The following is a 23,847-nucleotide window of genomic DNA, read 5'->3' as shown; positions in this document are numbered from 1 at the left end:
CTTCTATTTTGTGTACTTTCCAGTATGAACGTTATATTTAATAATTTTTAAAAGGTGATAAAAAATCAGTTAGCAGTGCAGAACTAAAACAATGTGCTCAATTTTTATGAAAGACCTTGTCTAGTAAATAAATACAAAGGGTATTCAAAAAGGTCACAGAAAATGCATATGATGCCAAAATTATGCTTGGATTTCAAAATTTTTTTGCATTGAAATAATTTATTTCCACTCTGACAGATGGGCCCTGCCTATTAGGGCGGCTAAAGGGAAACAGAGACTGAGGGATCTGCGCATTGTGCATTAAGCCAAGCAGCTCTCAAAGGAAAAAAACCATCTCAGCAGGATTTGTAAGCACTCAAAGCTCCTATGTGTCACACTTCCCACCCTGGCTCACCTTCACTCGTAATTCCTTCATAGGAGGTGGTAACAAGAGGCCTCGAATCTGAGTTACAATGGGTCCTTCTACTCCAGGAACAATGATGGTATCTCCTTCCTTCAAACGGCCATTAATCAGTATGACATCTATAGTGGTGCCCATTCCAGGGAGAGCTTTAACCTAACAGACAGGAGAGAAAAAATATACAGTGCATCACGCATGTTCATTAAATGTGTAGGTGGTAAATCCTGGAGCATCCAATGAATTCTCTATTAAAAAAAAAAAAAGAGGGCAATAAGCTGAAAAGCTGACCATTACCTCCATCACCTGTGCTCTCAGCTCTTCACAGTGTGCAAGCCTCTTGCTCAACATGGTCTGAGTTAACTCAACAAGAAGGTAGATGAGACTTCCCATGCCATCACCAGTATGTGCAGAGGTAGGTACCAAGGACACAAAAGTACGGGGATCCTTATTCTCATAAAACAGAGCAGCATTCAAACCCTGAAAGCAAAAATCATTCTACAATGGCAAGCTATCACAGGAGGTACCTGGAGGAGGACTGACTAAAAGCAAAAACTCTAGAAACAGTCGTGTTTATTCTGTAAGCAATAATTACATTACAGAAAAGTGGTTTCTACGTAACTCAGTTTTTGACATCAGAACATTCAGACTACAAAGACTCATCTATGATATAGTTTTATGATAATAAAGAGGAAAAAGGGATAAGGAAAAATAAAAACACTATCTTATTAACAGAGGAACAGAACTGGTATTAGAGAAGATGCTGACTGCACTGTAAAGATAATGTAATAAACTATTCTATGAATAGCTTTCTTACCTGCTGGGCAAATTCAACAATAATAGCCTTCGCTCGCTCCTCAAATTCATCTTTTGTATTCTTTTTCTGCTTCTTTAGAGTAGCAGCCACATCAGAGTCAGGACTCTTTTTCCAATCATATAACCTATCAATCTGGAAAAGTGTTTTCATAAGAAACATTTCTAAAAAATTTAGGAACATTTAAAAATTTAACATCAATAGTTCCAGAAAATTCCTAATGTATATCTCATATATACTGAATGTGATTTACTCAGATATTTTACTGTACCTAACTAAAGCTCCACTGTACCTTCTCTCAAATTGGAACTTGCTGAGGTACCCAGCTACCTGTTAGCCTTCAACAAGTTCACAAGGGGCTGTTATTTGTAAAAGATGAGATCCTAGAAATTATTCTATGGCCATTAAAACGCTGTCAGAATTCCAATGCAGTCTTGTGAGTACTTGACAAGAGTGAGGATTGGGGCTGGCATTGGGGCACAGCAGGTAAAGTTGCTGTTTGTGATGCCAGCATCCCACATGGGCACTGGTACAAGACCTGGCTGCTCTACTTCCAATCCAGCTCTGCTAATGCCCTGGGAATAATTTCTGACCTCAAATAAATAAATCTTTTAAAAATTAAATACAAAGACTTATTTACTTGAAAGGCAGAGTTACAGAGGAAGAAGGGGGGGGGGGGAGAAAGCGAGATCTTCCATCTGCTGGTTCATTCTGCAAATGGCTACAACAGCTGGAACTTAGCTGATCCAAAGTCAGGAGCCAGGAGCTTCCTCCAAGTCTCACATGTGGGTTCAGGGGCCTAAGCACTGGGCCATCCTCCCGCTTTCCCAGGCCACCAGTACAACTGGATCCCAAGTGGAGGAACGGGACTTGAGCAAGTGCCCATACAGGATGCCAGTGGCTTTACGCGCTACACCACAGTGCCGGCCCAGTAAATATATAATTCTTAAAAAAGAAAAATCAATGAAACAAAAGATAAATGCTACGAACAGACATATATGGTCAATTAATCTTTAGCAAACACTTCAAGACAATTTCCCAAGTTCTTGAACCCTGCACCCACATGGGAGACCTGGAAGAAGCTTGTAGCTCCTGGCTTCGGCCTGGCCCAGCTCTGGCCGTTGTAGCCATTTGGGTAGTAAACCAACAGATAGAAGATCTCTCTCTATAACTCTAGCTTTTAAATAAATAAATAGACCTTTAAAACAAAAAAAGATAACATGGGGGCTGATACTGTGGTGCACAGGGTTAAGCTGCTGCCTACATAACAGTGGCATCTATACAGGATGGGTGCTGATGGGAGTCTCAGTTGCTTTGTTTCCAATCCAGCTCCTTGCTCATGTTTGGGAAAGAAGCAGAAGATGATCCAACTGCTTGCGCCCATGCTACCAATGAGGGATACCTGGTTGGAATTCTAGGCTCCTGGCTTTGGCCTAGCCCAGCCCCAGCTGTTTTTGGCCATTTGGGGAGTGAACCAGTCGATGGAAGATCTGTTTGATTTCTTAACTCTGCCTTTCAAATAAACAAATAAATCTAGAAAAGAAGATAATGTACATATCCATAAACTTTCTGAAGCCTCCACGTATTAAAAAAAAACTCATAAAAATCAACAAACAACCCAATAAAGAACAAAAGATTTTCAATGGACTCTTCAGAGAGAGATGCTGCCATCTCTGTAAGCATTAGTGCATTACCGCATGACTAATGCAATTAGCCACAATAGAAATGGAAACTAAAGCAAAAAATAAAAAAAGTACAATATGTCTATTAGAAGACAATATGTCTAAAGACAAATGTCATCCAGGACCTGGACTCTTAGAAAAAAAACAAAAAAAAACAAAAAAACAACTTATTTTCATTTCATTCAAAGATACAAAGACATACATGACAGAGACCATCCATCCTCTGGTTCACTCCCCAAAAGGCAGTAACAAGCAGGGCTGGACCAGGTTGAAGCCAGGAACCCTGAACTCATCAGGGTGTCCCCCAGGGGTGGCAGGGACACAGTACTGAACCATCATCTGCTGCCTCCCAGAGTATACATTAGCAGGAAGCTAGACTGGAAGCACAGTAGCCAAGACTTGAAGTAGGATGGGAAGGGGATGCGAGCACATGAGGCAGTGACATAACCCTCAAACTGCAAGCCTGTCCACAAAAGTGATCTCTTACATAATGCTGATGAAAACGTAAAATGGAACAGTCTCTGGAAAAATTTGTTGTTTCTCATCAAGCTAAACATTACACATACCACATGATGCAGCAATACTATTAATAAGCTTTTACTCAAAGGAAGCAAAAACAAATGCATATACAAATACTTGTATAGAAATTTACATGTTCAACTTATTAACAGATAATCTGAAAATGGAATCAATCCAAATGTTCTTCAATAGACAAAGTACGATATTATTTCAAGGGTGGGGAATGTTCAGCCTGCTGGCCTTATAAGTCATGTGAAATTATTTGGTCTGGCCCTGCAAATACAAGCACAAGTAGGACTCAAATTCAATACATCTATAGCAGGCTAATTTTTAAGTTGATAATTTTATATGGCTCATGAATGATGCTATAAATATGCAAGTGGCCCTTGGCAGAAAAAAGGTTCCCCACCACTGAATAATGAACTACTCAGAATAAAAAGGAACAACCTATGATACATGCAACAACATTAATAAAGGTATAACAACACAAGAAACAACAAAAAATCAGACTCAAAAAATGACATACTATGATTACATTTAAGAAATTGAAATGGCAAAATAGTGTGCAGTCAGAAAAAGATCAGTGTTTACCTGGGAATACATCAGACACTGTGCACGGGAGCATGACAACTTTCTGGGAATATGGAGCGATCTATTTTCTGAATAGTAATGGTTAAATAATATATAAATTTTTCAAAACACATTAAATGTATACTTGGTATAGAGTCCATTTTCCTATGCTAGTTACACTACATTTAATGACAAAAAATTTAGGAAGCAAGCTTTTGCAACTAAATTGTGAGAGGAAGTGCTTACCTTATTGAGTGCAACAATGAAGGGACATTTTTTAGATTTGAGAAGGTTGATAGATTCAATTGTCTGGGGCTCCAAACCATGCATAATGTCAACAACTAAAATGGCAATATCACAAAGAGAGCTTCCTCTATTTCTCAGATTACTGTTGAAAAGAGAAAAAAGATATAAAAGTAAAAAATACTGAAAAATTTCTTACATTAAAATATACAATACCTTTATAAAACCTAGACAAAAAGAATAAAATAGCTATCTTTCAGTATCCATTGGGGATTGGTTCTATTCCTTCTCCTCCTTCAAGGACACCAAAATCTATGGTTGCTCAAGTCCCTGACATACAGTAGCACACATTTTGCATAGCTTTTTCAAATATAGATTTCCCACCAACTTTCTCATTAGCACTTACATGCATGGACATCAAAATTTTTGCACTAAAATAAGTATCTCCTATTTTCTACAAACTTTTGCAAGTACTCTGGTATTTGCAGATAGCCTGAGAACACCCTTTTGAATATTTTTATCATCTCTGATTATTCATAGTACCTAATACAATGTACATGTTATTTATATAAAAGTCTGTTGAACTTTGTTTAGTAATAAGAAAAAATGTCTCAGTATGTTCAGTACCTTTTTTTCCCCATTTATTTTTATTTAATTGTTTATTTGAAAATCTGAAAGGTAGAAAGAGGAAGGTAGAGTGAGGTGAGGGCAAGAAAAGATGGGAGAGGGGGAGATTTTCCATCTGCTGGTTCATTCCCTAAATGCCCACAACAGCTGGGGCTAGGACAGGCCACAGTCAGGAGCTACATTTGGGTCTCCCACGTGGGTGGTAGACTCGAGCACTTAAGCCATTATCTCATGCCCATGCCAGAAACAAGTTTTGTAAAAGTTGTTTTTTTTGTTTTGTTTTGTTTTTTGTTTTGGACAGGAGTTAGATACAGAGAGAAAGGTTTTCCTTCCGTTAGCTCACCCCCCAAATGGCCACTACGGCTGGCGCGCTGTGCCTATCCAAAGCCAGGAGCCAGGTGCTTCCTCCTGGTCTCCCATGTGGGTGCAGGGCCCAAGCACTTGGGCCACAGCAGAGAGCTGGACTGGAAGAGAAACAATCGGGACAGAATCCAGCGCCCCAACCCGGACTAGAACCTGGGGTGCCGGCGCCACAGGCAGAGGATTAGCCTAGTGAGCCGTGGCACCTGTAAAAGTATTTTTAATTTGCTTTTGGTTGAATCAATTTATGCATAATCTGTGGATACAGATGGCCAACTATATACATGCTAAATTTTACAAGTTCCATTAGCCCTTAACTTGTCAAATGCTTGTCTTATAATCTGACTTGGTATCTTTTAGAATGAGTTAATTCCAGAAATTAATATTTCTGTCAATTTTATAAACTGATTTTTTTGTGTTAAAGAAAGTTTCTGGAGCTGGCGCTATGGTGTAGTGGGTAAAGCCGCTGCCTGCAGTGCTGACATCCCATACGGGCACCAATTCGAGTCATAGCTGCTCCACTTCAGATCCAGCTCTCTGCTGTGGCCTGGGATAGCAGAAGATGGTCCAAGTGCTTGGGCCCCTGCACCCACATGAGACACTCGGAAGAAGCCCTGGCTCTGGATCGGCGCAGCTCCAACCACTGCAGCCATTTGGGAGTGAACCAGTAGATGGAAGATCTCTCTCTCTCTGCTTCTCCTTCTCTCTCTGTGTAACTGACTTTCCAGTAAATAAATACCCAAAGGTTAATGACTCCACTGAACTTTTCAACTTAACGATTCCAAGCAGTCAGAAGACAAAAGACTGTCTTACCTGAAAGATTCATGCCCAGGAGTATCAATAATCAGCATTCCTGGAATCCGTACATTCTCTCTATCAAACTAAAGACAGTGGGGAAAAGTGTAAAGCTTAAGGTGTCCATAACAATGATAGCTTCTTTAACAAACAAATCTACTTAAATGAAAATGTAACACATCTTCCTTTGCCAAATAAAGAAGTGAGTTAACCAATAAAGCATAACAGTTAACATCTTCATTCATTTAAAGGTTTTACAGAGAAAAATGAAATGAAAAACTGTCCCCACTATTAAAGTCATAAACTATGGTATGGTCTGAATTGGAGCATATTATTTACCTTACATAATTATATAAATGACACAGCAGTCACCTGAGATTATCTGTAAAAACCTGACATGCTAGAGATGGTGCTCAGTATCTGCAAAGCTTATCTGGTCCAGGGTGCAAATGAATTCTTACCTTCCCCAAGATATCCCAATATTATATTTGAAAGAATTTCCACACTGATCAAAAATGCTGAAGAATAAGTATATACTTTGCTTTATTCAAATGTCATAAACACTTGCTTTTCAAGACAAAAGCATATAAATAAATGAATGGGAACATTGCAAGAGACCTCACTTGGACTTTTAAACTAAAAAGTAGTACATGTCAACAAATCTCACACAAACACAACTTTGTCATTTTGCTTAACTATATTTTCTGCTAATCTTCAACGATTCTGTAAAGTTTTATCTGGTAATCCATGTCAAAATGACTGAAATACAAAATTCTTCAAAATTGCATTGTGGAGTTCTTAAATCAACAAGTACTGAGTACCACAATTACAGTTCAGTGTCTCAATGACAAACAATAATTAGGATTGTCACATAAAGGTTATCCTGAGAACTTTAACACATGGCTAATAATTATCTTGCTCTTTGTGGCCTAAAATAACACAAAATTTCAAGCTCTAGAAACTGGTGGGGTAAGCTGTTGTGAAGCCTCCAATGACTAACACACAGAATTACTATTTAAAACACAATGACACTAAATTTTAAATTTGGAAAGGTATAATTCAAAAACTATGCTAAAAAATTCGAAAGTATACTAAGAAACAGCATACCACATAACTAGAAAATTAACCCACAGAACCCATCAACAAGAGACAAAAAGTCCATACATCTCCTAAGATAAAGAAGACTGGCTTGAGATCAATTTAACCCTAACACTTTATACAAGAAATGGGAAATTCAAGATACAGATACTTAAGGGAAAAAGCACTATGAATCAAGAATTTTATTATGTGTCCAAATAAATGACTTTCTATTTAAGTCCAGAAAATCATCCTTCAACATTTAAAAACTAAAAGAATGTTATTTCCATAATTCCTTCCTTAGAAATCCATCAGAAAATAACCTTTACAAAACTCAATCACAAGCAAAACAAACAAAAACAGAGAGACAAGGTCAGAGACTATTTACGTGCAGATTTACAAACATGATATTAAGAAACAAAGGGAGATGTTTGCATGTTATAATAAACACTGTTTTTCAATTTATTGCTTAGCAATTCCAAGCTTGCCACTTCCGCCTGCTCAGTGATAATGAAACTTGGGAATAATTTCTAAGGCTTAGTTTTGGGTCTGGGGCATTTCTCTAACAAATGAATGTGGGACACCCTGCTACACTAGAGAGCAGGGATGCAACCAAAAACTAGAACTAGTAAAATTTTATCAAAAAGACCAGAAGCAAACTGGGCAAACATGGGACTATCAGCAAAATTAAAAAATGAATTAACACATAGCCAGTATCAGGGCTGGCACTGTGGCAGTTGGTAAAGCCATTGTCCACAGAGACTGGCGCCCATATGGGTGCCAGTTCGAGCCCCAGCTGTTCCACTTCCAATGCAGCTCTCTGCTTTAGCCTGGGAAAGCAGTGGAACATGGCCCAAGTCCTTGGGCCCCTGCACCCACTGGGAGAAGCTCCTGTCTGCTGGCTTCGGACTGGCACAGCTCTGGCCATGGAAGCCAATTGGGGAGTGAACCAGCAGATAGAAGACCTCTCTCTCTGACTTTTAAATAAATAAATCTTAAAAAAAAAAAAAAAAAAAAGTTACTTGTGGATAAAGAAGACAGTTTTAACTGGGGAGGAAAACATGGAAAGTTCTAAGATAACCAGCCAGGTCCCATCTCCTAAGAAAGGTGTCTGCCTTATATGGCATCACTATGACTCATTATGCTCTACATTTGTTACTGTGCCATACTGAGCACAGACAAGCCGAATACCATCAAACGAGTAGAGAAAGTACGGGGGATACATAAAAAGGAATTAATGTGACAGAAGGAAACAAGAATTAGGGAATTCTTAGATGAACATCAGTGGCAACTTAAAATACAGAGAATGACAAGCTTCCACTTCAGAACAGAGGCTGCCTCTGGGAGAGAAAGGAGGGAATAGGACGTGAGCGCTCCCACCACATGCAGTGCTCTGCTTCTTCAGAAGAAAAGATGCGGTGAAAGAACAGACATGTTACTTCTGGATGGTGTACAGAGATGTTAGAGCAATTTATTTTCTTTTTGTTGTATCTGAAATAGAGTAAAATACGCACAGAGTACAACGTACTTACATTTTTAATCATCTTAGTCTGTTCATTAATAGCTTCTAGGGGAACATTGGTGGCCCCAATTTGTTGTGTGATCCCACCTGCTTCACCATCTTGTACATGTGTATGACGGAGCTAGAAGACAGTAAATACACACCGGTATTTTTTGACATGGAAAAACAGACACGAAAACAATAAAAAATTAAAATTCTATATAGTAAATGAATTTCTAAGTGCTACAAATTTTTAAAGCTTTTTAACAGGGTACCCTTTACTAATTTTAACGTTGTATCAACGAATAATACAGTGTTTTCTCACTTTATCCAGAATTTTTGTCTTTCCTGTGTCCACATGTCCAAGTACACAGATAACAGGGGCTCTTAGTTTCTCTGTATTTACATTTTTACTGTGTTCAAGTCGACGTTTCTAGAAACGGGAAAAAAAAAATCAGAAGATTAACTTATTATCTCAAGCTCCCATTTTCCTTATTTCTTCTGAGTTATTATGCCTTGGCAAGACAATGTCATAGTCTGCATCTAAATTCTTAACTGACTACACATAATTAATTGTATTTTACGATGAGAAGTTTGCAATTTAATTCCCATCATAGCACCTCTGAATAAGCAGAAATCTGATTAGAACAGATTTTAGAGTAGCACTGCTAAATACAAATAGGAATGCTGTGAAATGTCACCTCAAACTTTCTGAACACTTCTGTAAGCAGCCGATTTAATGAAATACAATAATAAATAGAAATAAATTAATCTATCATCCAGAGCATACACTATAACCCCTAATATATGTGGGGGCTTGTATAAAGAGAGATAAGCTTGCATGAAAGAAAAAATTTTTACTTAAATGTAAAGCTTTTTAAATGATTTCATACTTTCATCCAATGCACAAATGTCACAAAACCTCTAATGAGCAAAGTGTTTGTTTAAGCCTGAGCTTAAGTAAATCCAGTGACATCTCCTGCCTTTCGAAGGCACTACCATGTCCATGGACAGTAGTCATGGTAAGAAAGCCTTCTTCAACCACGTTTCTTTGTAGCATTTACCGGAGGACCAAATAAAAACACAAGCCAGCACAGCTCTACTATGAAGCTATCAATCATTCAAGTACAGTAAAGCTGGCATTCAAATTAGGTATTTTCATCAATGTCATTTTTCTAAGAGCTCTTCCCCTTATTTCTAGCACTTGTTATCAGATTTTTCCATTGAAATTAGAACAAATCTTTTTCAAATGTCAAAGGTAAAATGTTCATTCTGACCACAAAACGCACCTTATCTGCCCACAAAGCAGAACTTTTTTGCCATGTAGTGCACAAGAACCTTACTGTATACACAACTCAAATCTGAACATATGGCTTTTAGTTTTTATTTAATTATAAACTGCCTATCTCTTCTATACTTGGTAAAATGTTTTAGCATTTGCAATGAGGTATAGACACTGACTCAGAAATTCTACCTCTACATAAAATTTTATGACTGAACAAGTGACAGACAAGTATACAAACCCCTATTTGTGCAACCCTGTTTATTATTCATGCCGTATTAATGACAATTTAGGGGGCCAATGTTGTAGCGCAGTGGGTAAAGCCCCCGCCTGCAATCTCGGCACCCCAAATGGGCACTTGTTTGTGTCCCAGTTGCTCCACTCCTGATCCAGCTCCCTGCTTATGGCCTAGGAAATGCACAAGAAGAGGGCCCAAGTACTTGGGCCCCTGCTACCCATGTGGGAAACCCAGATGAAGCTCCTGGCTTCAGCTTAATTGGAAGCTACGCAACCTTGGAGAATCCATCTTTGCCCTACTTCCCCTGATCCCTGCCACTCCTTTTCAACCACGAGATTATCCTTAAAAAGGACAAGCAAAAGATTAAAATGTCCCTCCAAAGTTCATGGGCCTGTAAGAAAAGAGAAATTAAGGCAAAAATGTAAGCAGGTAAAGCCATTTCCTCTGACACTAGCATCCCACATGGGCACCGGCTTGAGTCGACTGCTCCACTTCCAATCCAGACTACTGCTCACGGCCTGGGAAAAGCAAAAGATGGTCCAAGTGTTTGGGCCTCCGCCATCCATGTAGGAGTCCTAGATGAAGCTCCTAGTTCCTAGCTTTGACCAAACTCAACCCTGGCTGTTATGGCCATCTGGGGAGTGAACTAGCAGATGGAAGACCTCTCTCTGCCTCTCTCTCTCTGTAACACTGACTTTCAAATAAATAACTACATATATATAAGGGGGCTGGCGCTGTGGTGAAGTGGGTAAAACCACCATCTGCAGTGCTGGCATCCCATATAGGGGCAGGTTCAACTCCTGGCTGCTCTACTTCCAAGCCAGCTCTCTGCTATGGCCTGGCAAGGTTGTAGAGGATGGCCTAAGTCCTTGGGCCCCTACACCCGTGTGGGAGACCCATAGGAACCTCCAAGCTCCTTGCTTCAGATCGGCCCAGCTCAAGCAGTGAGAGCCATTTGGGGAGTGAGCTAGTGGATAGAAGACCTCTCTCTCTCTGCCTCTCTGTAACTGAGCCTTTCAAATAAATAAAATGAATCTTAAACAAAAAACTAGACAAGACACAAACATAAACAGTGATACTCAAAGCCTTTAGTTATAGAGCACAGTCCTAATGACCACGCATTTGGGAGGAAAGGAGAAAAGTGGGAGGATAACATAAATACCTCAATCCTACGTTTTGCTTTGTCGTAAGCTCTCTCTTCTTTAGTGCGATCATCATCAGAGTCATATTCAGAGTCCGAGCTGATTTCTTTACTTGGCTTTTTATCTAACGTCTTCCCTGAATCTTTCTCATCTGATAGCTTTTCATCTTCCTCATCACCTTCACTGCCTTCACTTTCTCCTTCCTCTTCCTCTTCTTCTTCACTTTCTTCTTCTTCTTCTTCCTCCTCCTCCTCCTCTTCTTCCTCTTCAGGATTTTCTTCTACTTCTATATGAACCGTGTTTTCTTTCAGAAAAGTAAATACAAGCAGATTTTAAAATAAATGAAATTGAATACAGACCTGTATCAAGCTATAGAGAGTGCAAAAGGAAAATATTGGAAATGTGCTAATTAAGGTAACAACATTTTTAAATGCATCAAAAATGCAATGTGTTTACCAATGTGCTATAATGAAGACTGTCATTTAACATTAAAACTGGCCGGCGCCGCGGCTCAATAGACTAATCCTCCGCCTTGCGGCGCCGGCACACCGGGTTCTAGTTCCGGTCGGGGCTCCGGATTCTGTCCCGGTTGCCCCTCTTCCAGGCCAGCTCTCTCCTGTGGCCTGGGAGTGCAGTGGAGGATGGCCCAAGTGCTTGGGCCCTGCACCCCATGGGAGACCAGGAGAAGCACCTGGTTTCTGCTTTCGGATCAGCGTGGTGCACCAGTCGCAGCACGCCGGCCATTGGAGGGTGAGCCAATGGCAAAGGAAGACCTTTCTCTGTCTCTCTCACTGTCCACTCTGCCTGTCCAAAAAACAAAAAAACAAAAAAAAACAAACAACATTAAAACTGAAGGCAGTAATCCGTGGTAAGTCATTAACAAAGAAAGGCATTACTAAGCCAGAATCCAAAGGAGAGTATATACCCAAGGAGGTGAGTACAATATTGATTAACACTTCCCCTCTTGGTTATTTGCTGACTCTGGAAAATGTCTCACTGCTGGAGAACAGGTATGGCGTCTAGGCTTAAGCATTGAGAGGGTTGTGTCTAGGAGGGGAGACATAGTTACTGGGTGGTAAAGTTCTAAAGAGCTGTACCCCAAGAGTAAGGATGAACAATGAACAGTACCTCCCTATTATTGGCAGATCACATTCAGAACCTCTCAATTATAAATCTAGAATAAGATGATTTTACATTGCTAGTTTATACAACTCCTACTGAAGTACTTAGAAATTGCTCTGGTGAAAAGATACCCTTGATCTCAAATTATTTCTACAGTTCTATATGAAAAACATACAGTCCAATATACATAAAATACACTGAGGTGCAGTGGATTAACCTGTTGCATGAGATGGCAGCATCACATATGGGTGCCAATTCATGTCCTGGCTGCTGCACTTCTGATCCAGCTACTTGCTAATCTGCCTGGAAAACAGAACATGGCAGCCCAGGTGCTTGGAGCCCTGGCACTTATGTGGGAGTCCTGGCTTTAGCCTGTCCCAGCCCCAGCTGTTATGGCCATCTGGGGAGTAAAAAACTAGCAAATAGAAGCTCTCTAACACTGCCTTTCAAATAAATAATCTCAATAAATAAAAAAATAACAAGCTACATGAGGAAACTCAGCATTTAAGACACCTGAAAGGCTACAACATATCGAAGTTATGAAATCAAAAATTAATGACCTAGAAGTCAAGAGAAACAATTCAAAATTACTACAGAGAACTAACAGGCGGAAAATACAGGAACAGGGTAATAAAGATACAGTTAAGAAACCTATCATGGGTAGATTTCAAGAAAACCACACACACATGAAAAGTCAAGCTGATACTTGATCTTTCAATTAAAACAATGATAGCCAAAACAAAAGAATAGTAACTTCAAAGTATTAAATAAAATTTGAACTGAGAAATCTTCACTCAGTAAATACATTTAAGAATGAGCATGAAATAAAAATATTTTTAGAAAATAAAAAATGGAGCATCTCACCAGCAGATTCATGCTAAAGGAAATCTGAAAAGATGTTCTTCAGGGACTAAATGATCTCAAATGGAAGGTCAAAGACCCAGGAAGAAATGAAGCACAGCAAAATGACTGAGAATGTGGGTAAACGTCAGTAAACAGCAATTGTATAAAGAAAGAACAAGCCAATACAAAATTCAAAATGAAGAACAAAAAACAAAGACCAGTGACCTATCGGGGGTCTCCAAAACTTCATGGAAAGTGTACATTGTGAAGTACGTATAGATTAAGTTTTTTGCACTAAACTTATCTTGGAATTCAACTTTTCCACAAACTTTTTGAGGTGCCCACGTACAAACTCAAAGTTTAGAAAATGTTCAAAAGTATTCCAGAGTCTTGGCATCGTCTGACAAGGCAGTAACATCAGACAGTGTTAGTGCAAAGGTGCACGTTAAAAATCTCTTCGAATTTCTGCTTCTGATCCAGCTCCCTGCTAATTCTCTTAGAAAGGTAGAGTAGGATGGCCCAAGCACATGGGCACCAGCAACCCACATGGGAGATCTGGATGAAGTTCTCAGCTCATGCCATTGGTCTGGACCACAGTCATTTGGGGAGTGAATCTGTGGATGGAAAAACCTGATTCTTCCTGTCACTCTGCCTCTCAAATAAATAGGTGTTTTTTTTGTTTTGTTTTGTTTTGTTTTTACAGGCAGAGTGGATAGTGAGAGAGAGGGACAGAGAGAAAGGTCTTCCTTTTTGCCGTTGGTTCACCCTCCAATGGCCGCCACGGCCGGCGCATCGTGCTGATCCGAAGCCAGGAGCCAGGTACTTCTCCTGGTCTCCCATGCGGGTGCAGGGCCCAAGCACTTGGGCCATTCTCCACTGCCTTCCCGGGCCATAGCAGAGAGCTGGCCTGGAAGAGGGGCAACCGGGACAGAATCCGGCACCCTAACTGGGACTAGAACCCGGTGTGCCGGCGCCGCAAGGCAGAGGATTAGCCTGTTAAGCCATGGCGCCAGCCATAAATAGTATTTTTTTTTTTAAAGAGCTAAAGGTCTTTTGAAATTAATGCCTTTCTAAAACGAAAGGCACAGAGAATTTGCGCTATGATTTTCTTCTCTTTGGACATGTGAGAACACAGTGTTCCCCCACTCTGGACGATACAGCAACAAGAGATCACCTCCAATGCAGAAAATAGTTCTTCCCACTCACGAAGCTGGCATACTGATCTTGGACTCTCCAGCTTCCTAACTGAGGGAAATAAATTTCTTCTCTTTGTAATTACCAGTGGGTGGTAATTTACTACAGTAATACAAACAAGGAAAATGCTATTTAAATATATAGAGAAAGTAATAAAGATAGAATAAGATGACATAACTCAAAGCTGACATAGCTATATGAATATCAGAAAAAGTAGACTTTAAGGGCAAAGGGAATCGCTAGATAAATGAATTATTTATCCATCATAAAAGAGCAGGAGTCAATTTGTCAGAAAGATGTAAGCTTGTACTCACCTACTGAAACAGGATCAAAATACATAAAGTAAAAATTAACAGAACTCAGGGAGAAACAGACTATCTACAATCATGCTGGGAGACCTTAACACTCTGGTCCTAGTAACAAAAAAAGCACACAAGAAAAAAAAAATCTCAAAATAAAAGATTTGAACAAAATGATCAGCAAACCTGACTAAATGAAGTAATCAAGGCCCTCAAATGATGCAGAATATAAACACTTTCCAATCACATATGAAACATTACAAAAACAAAACAAAACAAACAAAAAAAATAACGAAACATTTACAGTAACTGACAGTAAGGCAGGCAGTAAAGATTTATTAACAGAACAGGAATGAATGACCACAATGAAGTAAAACAAATGTAGTCCAAAAATTCTCACTTTTGTATGTTAAGTAATACACTAAGTAAGTAATAGTTAAGTTATTCAGCCCTGACCTGAAGCACGAGCATCCCATATGGGCACCGGTTTGAGTTCTAGCTGCTCCATTTCCAATCTAGCTCTCTGCTATGGCCTGAGAAAGCAATAGAAGATGGCCCAAGTCCTCGGGCACCCACATGGGAGACCCAGAGGAAGCTCCAATCTCCTGTTTTCAGACTGGCACAGCTCTGGCCGTGGAGGCCATCTGGGGAAAGAACCAGCGGACAGAAGATCTCTCCCTCTGTCTCTCCTTCTCTAATTCTGCCTTTCAAATAAACAGAACAAATATTTAAAAAAGAAAAAAAAAAAAAAACAGAACAGATCAGAATTTGTGGATTTTGGCTAAAGTTATACTCGAAGGAAAATACAGAATTTTAAAATCAAGGATTGGGGGAAAAACCTGAAAAATCAGAGTCAACATGATCCTGAAGTTAAGAACAGGATATCAGGGGCTGGCATTGTGGTAAAGGAGGTAAAGCCACCACCCATGATGCCAGCATCCCACATGCACACTGGTTCGAGATCCACCTGCTCCACTTCCAATTCGGCTGTCAATGTGCCTGGGAAAGCAGCAAAAGATGGTCCAAGTGCTTGGGCCTCTGCACCCACAGGGGCCTTTCAAAGAAGCTCCTGACTCTTGGCTTTGGCCTTTTCATTACATTTTAAGTTATCAGGACTTTTTGTAGACCTACTTTAGTAACAACCCTATTTATAATATCATCACTCTGAAACAACTGAAATTCTGAATCTTAAGAAGCTCTCAAACAAATGACGTTCAAATATGCATTTATTCATATGAAAAATGAAGCTATGAAGATATGAAAACCATGGCAACGGAGAAAGCAGACTGGTCTCTATCCCCAAAGTGTCTACATAACCTTCATAATCAGGTGGACTACTCATTTAAATATATAAATCTCTAAGAATCACTGGATTTATATTTTATGCTTATGAGTGATTCACCTTTTTCTCTTTCCTCATCACTGGCCATAGCTTCCCAATCATCCAGTCCAGCATCTTCAGCTTCTTCTTCTTCTTCTGTAAACATAAATGTTCATTAAGGACATAAAAATTATTTAGAAACATGAGGTTTCTTTTGGAAAAAAGTAGAAAATTATGCTCTGACAAAAAATTGTTATAATTCTGCAAAAATATGTATATAACTTGGTTATATTAGGAGTTATCTTCTCAAAAAAGACAGCATGCTATAATCTCCTGTTACTTAATTCTTCATCATTTTCTACTACTATCAATACATCATATGAAGCAACTCAGATTTCATATTTGAGAAATTAACATTAGAAATCCACATAATGAAACGTTCCTCTAGATCTTGAAAAGGTACATGAATGCACTCAGTTCTGAAAGACAAGTGAAACATTACATATATCTTCTTTTTCAGCTTTCAACTCACATAGAATTTTTTAATTTATTTTGTTTAGCTTTTACAAACACATCCAAATCCTGCCTAGATTCCAAAGTTGAAGGTACAAAGCTAATACCACCACTCCAGTTCAAAATAAGAACAGAATGCTATTAAAAAAATAAATAAAATGCTGTGCTTACAATTTCAAAATAGGCAGAAAGCTGAAATTTTGAGTACTGTTTCACTATTAAAAACCCTAATATTCTAATAATAATGCTCTCTTTCTATTAAAGTCCAAAGAAGCAAACTTATTCTTGTATAAAGATGAGAGTGGGACATGGGTTATCTGGTTCCACGTAATTATTATTATTTACCACAAAGTCTGGATAAATCAACTTGAGGAGAAAATGGGACTCAGACAGGCATACAAAATACCACTCTAAATAGCATTTCTTACTGGTGTTACAAATAGAACCTAAAATAGTGGACTATTACTCAGTAGACCAACTTGAATTTCTCTAATTTTATCTTATTAATGCTAAGCCGAGGTCTATTCAAGTTAAATGATTCTACTTATTTAGAATAGGAGGGAGAAAGGAAAACAAAAGTATCAATGATATTCACCAGTGTGAATGAGTCTTGATATTCTCTAAAGCTATTTCCACTCTTGATCCCAGTTTTAAACCTTGAGATTCTCATGAATTAGAAACATACACTTAGCTTGCTCCAGCTCTCCTATCAATATCTAGTCTCATAAATTAGAATGTTTAATTTAAAAAAAATAAAAATAAAAGCCAGACATTTTCCTCAAACCTCAAAACACAAAATGAGTAACTTGAGTCCTCTTATTAATAGAAGCTAATTGTAAGGATTTTTTAATGTTAATTTTTGTGGTTCTTAAAAAGTTCTAATTGGCCAGCGCCGCAGCTCACTAGGCTAATCCTCCACCTGCGGCGCCGGCACCCCGGGGTTCTAGTCCCAGTAGGGGTGCCGGGTTCTAGACCTGGTTGCTCCTCTTCCAGTCTAGCTCTCTGCTGTGGCCCAGGAAGGCAGTGAAGGATGGCCCAAGTACTTCGGTCCTGTTCCCGCATGAGAGACCAGGAGGAAGCACCTGACTCCTGGCTTCGGATCGGCACAGCGCACCGGCTGTAACGGCCATTTAGGGGGTGAACCAACGGAAGGAAGACCTTTCGGTCTCCATCTAACTGCCTGTCAAAAAAAAAAAAAAGTTCTAATTAAAAATAATTGTTTGCTTCTGAAGCAATAACTTTAGGCCTTCTTTGAAATTTCTGACCCACAAATGAAAACATCAGAAGAAAATCCAAAACCTTCTACCCTCTCTAGGGGACATTTCACTGACAGTACTAAAAAACATAAAATTGACTGAGGTTGCACCCGGATACTTAAAAGTTGAAATGAAAAGAAAGGAAGAAAAGTCATCCAAACAGATACCTACTTGGTTTCCCCAAACTATTTAACGAGAACTAAGATTAAGACACATTAACACTATTTGATAGGAATTAACTGGTGAATGCTACTGACCTGGTTCAGCAGGAGGTGGGGTATCTTCTTTTTCTTGTCCTCCTTGTTCTACAACTTCTACAGTAGCACTTAATTCCACTGGTTCAGACACTAAATAAAAGGGCAGACATCAAGTTAATAATTTTTCAGAATAATTTCTGTTAAGATACTCTGTTAAGCACTGAATACAATAATCAGCAGCGCAAGCCTATTTCTTCAGTAAGTTCAGATAAGGCTTAATTATCAGGCATGTTTACAGGAAACTACCTTTTCTGTTCAAGGCATAATATAAAAATCACAGAAGGCTGAGAAGGAAACAAAAAATAAGAATGATAGCTTTACTTTTTAAAGTTAACAATGTTATTCATAAAGTAGAACTCAGATTTTTCAAACTCAACTACTTTTTCCATTAGCCTGACATTCGAATCAGGTGAGAATGATGGCAATAATAAGCAAGGTACAGAACTAAGTTTCAAAATGCCGTTCTGAGTTATTTCCTTTTTAAAACACATTCTGTTTTGAAGGTTATGTGGAAAAGGCAAACAAAATAGTTTCTAAATCAGAAGCTATTTTATATACAAACCTTCTTTATTCTCCATCTGCTGTGGTATTTTTTTCTTCTTTTTATCTTCATAAATTGGCCTTTTCTTTGGCAAAGAGTCTTTTGACGGCACTTCAACACCTGTGGGATCAAAAATAGAAAAACTCAGGCTTATTATACTTGCATGTCACCTGATACATTATTTAAAAAAGAGAACACTTCCTTCACCTGAGAGCTATACCCTAAAATGTAAGAGTAATCAATGAAAAAAATGTTATTTATTCTTTATTTTTTGCCAGGCAGAGTTAGACAGTGAGAGAGAGAGAGAGAGAAAGAGACAGACAGTTATAGACAGTGAGAGAGAGACAGGGAAAGGTCTTCCTTCCATTGCTTCACTCCCCTAATGGCTGCTACAGCCGGTGCTGCGCCGAACCGAAGCCAGGAGCTGGGTACTTTCTCCTGGTCTCCCATGCGGGTGCAGGTCCCAAGCACTTGGGTCATCCTCTGCTGCCCTCCTGGGCCACGGCAGAGAGCTGAACTGGAAGAGGAGCTACCGGAACTAGCACCCAGCGCCCCAACCGGGACTAGAACCCAGGGTGCCGGTGCCGCAGGCGGAGGATTAGCCGAGTGAACCATGGCGCCAGCCCAAAAACCTTATTTTTAAAATAATTTATATATCTTATTTTTTTAAAGATTTATTTGAAAAGTGGAGTTACAGAGGCAGAGATGGAGAGAAAAGTCTTCCACCCACTAGTCCACTCCCCAAATGGCCACAACAACCAGAGCTAGACTGATCTGAAGCCAGGAGCCTGGAGCTTCTTCAAGGTCTCCCATGTACCTGCAGGGGCCTAAGGACTTGAGCCACCTTCCACTGCTTTCCTAAGCCATAGCCGAGAGCTGATCATAAGTGGAAAAGGCCAGGACTTGAACTGGCGCCCAAATGGAATGCCGGCACTGCATGTGGCAGCTTTAACCGCTACGCCACAGCACCAGCCCCTGTATATCTTATCATTTATTATATAATTTATATATTGTTTTCAAAATTTATGCATAGTAAAAAAAAATTTTTTTTTGGTGTAGAATTTTGATGTGCAAATTATGTATCCACCATTACCATGAAGATGTTGAACAGCTCTATCACCCTGTGTTGTTCCAATAGCCATAAACATCCTTAATCCCTGGTGACCACTCCTCTATTCTCCATCCCAAAAGGTTTGTCTTTTCTAAAATATCACATAAATGGAATCTTATAATACGGCATTCATAACTATATTCACAGAGTCATCCACTTTGTTGTATTTATCCAGTGGAAGTACATCTCAGTTACTTCCCATTGTTTGTGTTCATGAATAAGCAGACATTTACTATTTCTCTTAGGCAAATATTTCAGAGTGGAAATAAGACAGAAGGTAAATATGCACAATTTCAAATGAAATGGTCAGCTGTTTTCCAAAGTGGCTTTATAATTTTGCAATTCCATCCTAATATGTGAGAGACGGGCCTACTATTTTATTATTTGGTTTATCTATTTATTCCATTTTCTGCTCCTTTTCTTCCTCATTTCCTGCTTTTTCTTTCAGGTTAGTATTGCACTTTAACTTACAAACTGATTTTTCAACTTATTCATATCTGATCTTCAACCATATACTGGGAATTGATATTTTACCTGGCTTTGAGCCACTCAGAAGTCAGGGTCCTGATCACTAGTTTGTATCATAGTTCAGTTCTAGAAGCTCTGACTATAGTTCCATGGTGAGCCTGGGATATATGTCACTTCACAAAACAAAGACTTTCTTTCTTTTAGATCTCTCCAAAATCCCTGCACAACCTGGTTCCCAAGAGCTCTTTTTTAGTTTCTCTGCCAAAAAGGTGAGATTCTCCGTTTTATGCTATAAGTTGTGGAAAAGTTCCACACAAGTAGAGCCATCATTTGGCTAAAGCATCAAAAAAAAAAAAAAAAAAAAAAAAAAAAAAAAAAAAAAAAAAAAGGCAAAAAAACTAGCAGGGAGTCACCTCGAACTTTTTAGATATCAGTGACCTCTTCCCTAGGTTCCTATGGCCAAAGTGAAGTAACACAATGAGTTTGCACACTCTAATGTTGTTTATCCAACAACGTATTCAAAAAAACGATCAAAAGAATTTAAAAATTTAACAGCTGAAAAGAAGAAAATTTTTAAATTCTTCCCATCGCCAAAAGACCTCCAAAACCTGCATTGACAGTACAAATTCCATAAACTTGGGGATATAAATGACTGATACAGAACACAAAATTAAAAAAGCCAAATCAGGACCTCAGTAGAAAGGCTGGTAAGTGCTACCACTAACCAACCCTTTTTCTTCCAGAGTTAGGCGTTTTCAGAAATCTCACAGGAACACCAAGAAGAAACTTCCTTAGTAATAAAGTAAAATTTGTCATCATGTATGCAAGTACCAGTCATAATAATGATTAAATAATCATCAAACCAACTGTTTTGTCTGAATGCACAAATTTAAAGACTGATGACAAGATATTTTGACTATAGGCAAATAAATAGCACCAGAAAATCTGAGGCACATTTCCGAGAAATGTGTGCTAACTGATCTCTATCAAGAGATTTTGGTCTTCAAAAAATACAGTAAAATGACATTCACAAATGTACTGTTTTCATTTCATAGTTCTAGGGGTTCACAGTCAAAGATCGAACAACCCCATCAGCGTGAGTCTAATGATGGCAATGGATCACAGAGAGCATGCAGAAGAAGGATCACATGGTGAGCCAGGAAGCTGAGGTAAGCAGGGAGCAGCACCCACTCTTGTCTACTACCCTTTGGTCCACTCTTTATAATCTTGTTACCATGACTGGATCCTAAAGACTTCTACCTTAACAACCAATACAAGCCGGCGCCGCAGCTCAATAGGCTAATCCTCCACCTCCCGGTTGGGGCGCCCGGATTCTGTCCCGGTTGCCCCTCTTCCAGTCCAGCTCTCTCGAACAAAAATAAACTTCTTTTATTTCTATTTTCCAGAAATTTTTGAAGTGCCTTAACATATTATAAAGAGTCAGTCAGATAAACCAGTTTGAACTTCAGCTCTTGGATGTTGGGCAAGCTATTTAACTTCTCTGATTCACCATTTCCTCATCTATATTGTGGGAGTAAAAATATTTATAAAATTTTTATAAGGAAAAAATAAGCTATGTCAAAGTTTTATTACACATAAGTTATAGACCAAGCACACAATAAATGATAGCCATTACTATAATTATTAGCCTAAGTACCAAAATGACAATATATCAAAATCTGTAGACTACAGGGACAGGAAACTAATGGAGGTAAAGTAGAGCAAAAACACCATTTTAAATTATCAAATCCCATCAAAAGCAATTAATTGTATGCCCAGATTATGGTCTCAAAACACCATGTACCACAAAAATCCATCGAGGCTCCCTAGGCAAAATAGTTGATTCCAGCCTGAGACAGCAAATTAAGTAGCTAAGCTGCTAGATTTAAATCGTAAGGGGGGACTGACACTGTGGCATAGTGGGTAAAGCTACCGCCTGCAGTGCCAGCATCCCATATGGGTGCCAGTTTGAGTCCTGGCTGCTCCATTTGAGATCCAGCTCTCTGCTAAGGCAGGGAAAACAGTAGAAGATGGCCCAAATCCTTGGGCCGCTCTACCCACTAGGGTGATCCGGAAGTGTCAGGTTCCTGGCTTTGGATCAGCTCAGCTCTGGCTGTAGCAGCCGTATGAGAAGTAAACCAGTGGATGGAAGACCTCTCTCTCTCTCTCTCTCTCTGCCTCTCTGCCTTTCAAATAAATAAATCTTAAAAAAAAATTTTTTTAAGGGATAAGTGCTTGTGTAATCACTAGATTCACCAGCACAAAATAATGCAATTAAACAAATCCAGAATATGAGAAATTCTAGCCAATTATCTAATACTGTCAATAAATAAATGTCATCCAAAAAATGGGGGCTATAGGAAGAAGAGTTGTTAGTGAGGGAGAAACATATCAACCAAATACAAGGTGTGGATCTCATGTGGATCCTGACCTGAACTAACCAGCTCTAAGACACTTTGAAGACTAGTGAAAAATACTGGAGAGACAGAGGAGGTCAGATGATAACAAATGACTAATCTTGAAAAATGTGATAATATGTGTTATACTTACAATAAAAAACAAAACATCCTTATCTGATATACACTGTAGTACTTGGGGGCCAAAAGAAAAAAAAAAAAAAAGACAATATGCCATCTAGGATTACCTTTAAAGCACTGAAGGGAAAAAAAAGTGGGCAAGAGGAAACCAAAAAATGACAAATGTAGATGTTGTTGAAACTGGGTACCTTGATACTCATTTTATTATCTCCATTTTTGTTCCAAAAGAAAAAAGTTATAGAAGACATACTACGAACCATACAAAATTTTTGTCCTGGAATAGAAATTATCTTCTTAAACAATAAAATTGATCATCTGTTCCTTCCTTTTATTGGACATTTTCACAGGAATTCTCCTTCTGATTCAGTTCAAGTCTTTTTCTGAATACTGCAGAAATTAACTATGAGAAGCTCCCACACCGTACAGTTCCCTAAGAACACCACTTACCCTGAGCTTGCAGGAGTTTAAGGGTAGCTTCAGCTCTGGCTCTAGCTTCTCTCTGGGATTTAGTTAAAAGTTTCCCTTCTTTTTTCAAGCGTTCTTTTCTTTCTTTTTCTTTTTGCTTTTTCCTTTCTCTTTTTTCTTGTTCCAATCGTTCCTATAAAAGAGTAAATTCAAGAAATTCTATTAATGAAATATATAAACAACTCAAGCATAAATCAAAAGCTCTTCAGATAAAAAGTATTAGCAGATTTCAAATGAAAATATTTTAAATGTTGTACATGATTATTAACGTTATAGGGGCAGCACTGTGGCATAGCAAGTTAAGCCGCCACCTGCGATGCCAGCATCCTATATGGTTCATGTCCTGACTGCTTCACTTCCAACCCAACTCCTTACTAACGTGCCTGGCAAAAGCAGAAGATGGCTCAAGTGGTTGAACCCCTGTACACCCATGGGAGTCCCAGATTAAGCTCCTAGCTTCAGCCTGGCTCAGCCCCAGTCATTGTGGCCACTTTGGGGAGTAAACTAGTGGATGGAAAATCTCCTCCTCTCTGGGCCGGCATTGTGGCACAGCAGGTTGGGCTGCTGACTGCAACACCAGCATCCAATTTTGGTATTGGTTTCAGTCCTAGCCACTCCACTTCTGATCTAGCTCCCTATTAGTGTGCTTGGGAAAGTAGTACAGGATGGCCCA

At 39.0% G+C, this 23,847-nt stretch overlaps 1 protein-coding gene across 1 annotated transcript in view; it reads right to left on the bottom strand.

Moving 5' to 3' along the window:
• The window catches only part of EIF5B (eukaryotic translation initiation factor 5B), a 51,691-nt gene that overhangs the window by 8,083 nt on the left and 19,761 nt on the right, over positions 1–23,847 (bottom strand). Inside the window, exons 6-17 of the mRNA XM_062209955.1 lie at positions 23,157–23,307; positions 18,615–18,713; positions 18,053–18,142; positions 16,108–16,182; positions 11,268–11,551; positions 8,911–9,018; positions 8,617–8,727; positions 6,026–6,093; positions 4,229–4,370; positions 1,215–1,346; positions 695–877; positions 395–556 (exon numbers count right to left, since the gene is read on the bottom strand). Coding sequence (XP_062065939.1) covers positions 395–556; positions 695–877; positions 1,215–1,346; positions 4,229–4,370; positions 6,026–6,093; positions 8,617–8,727; positions 8,911–9,018; positions 11,268–11,551; positions 16,108–16,182; positions 18,053–18,142; positions 18,615–18,713; positions 23,157–23,307 — 1,605 coding nt within the window. The remainder of the gene's footprint in view (positions 1–394; positions 557–694; positions 878–1,214; positions 1,347–4,228; positions 4,371–6,025; positions 6,094–8,616; positions 8,728–8,910; positions 9,019–11,267; positions 11,552–16,107; positions 16,183–18,052; positions 18,143–18,614; positions 18,714–23,156; positions 23,308–23,847) is intronic.

Source organism: Lepus europaeus, chromosome 13 (assembly GCF_033115175.1).
Source record: "Lepus europaeus isolate LE1 chromosome 13, mLepTim1.pri, whole genome shotgun sequence".
NCBI classification, from domain to species: domain Eukaryota; kingdom Metazoa; phylum Chordata; class Mammalia; order Lagomorpha; family Leporidae; genus Lepus; species Lepus europaeus.
Note: the sequence above shows the minus strand (reverse complement) of the source record. Positions and strands in the feature narration are given on the sequence as shown.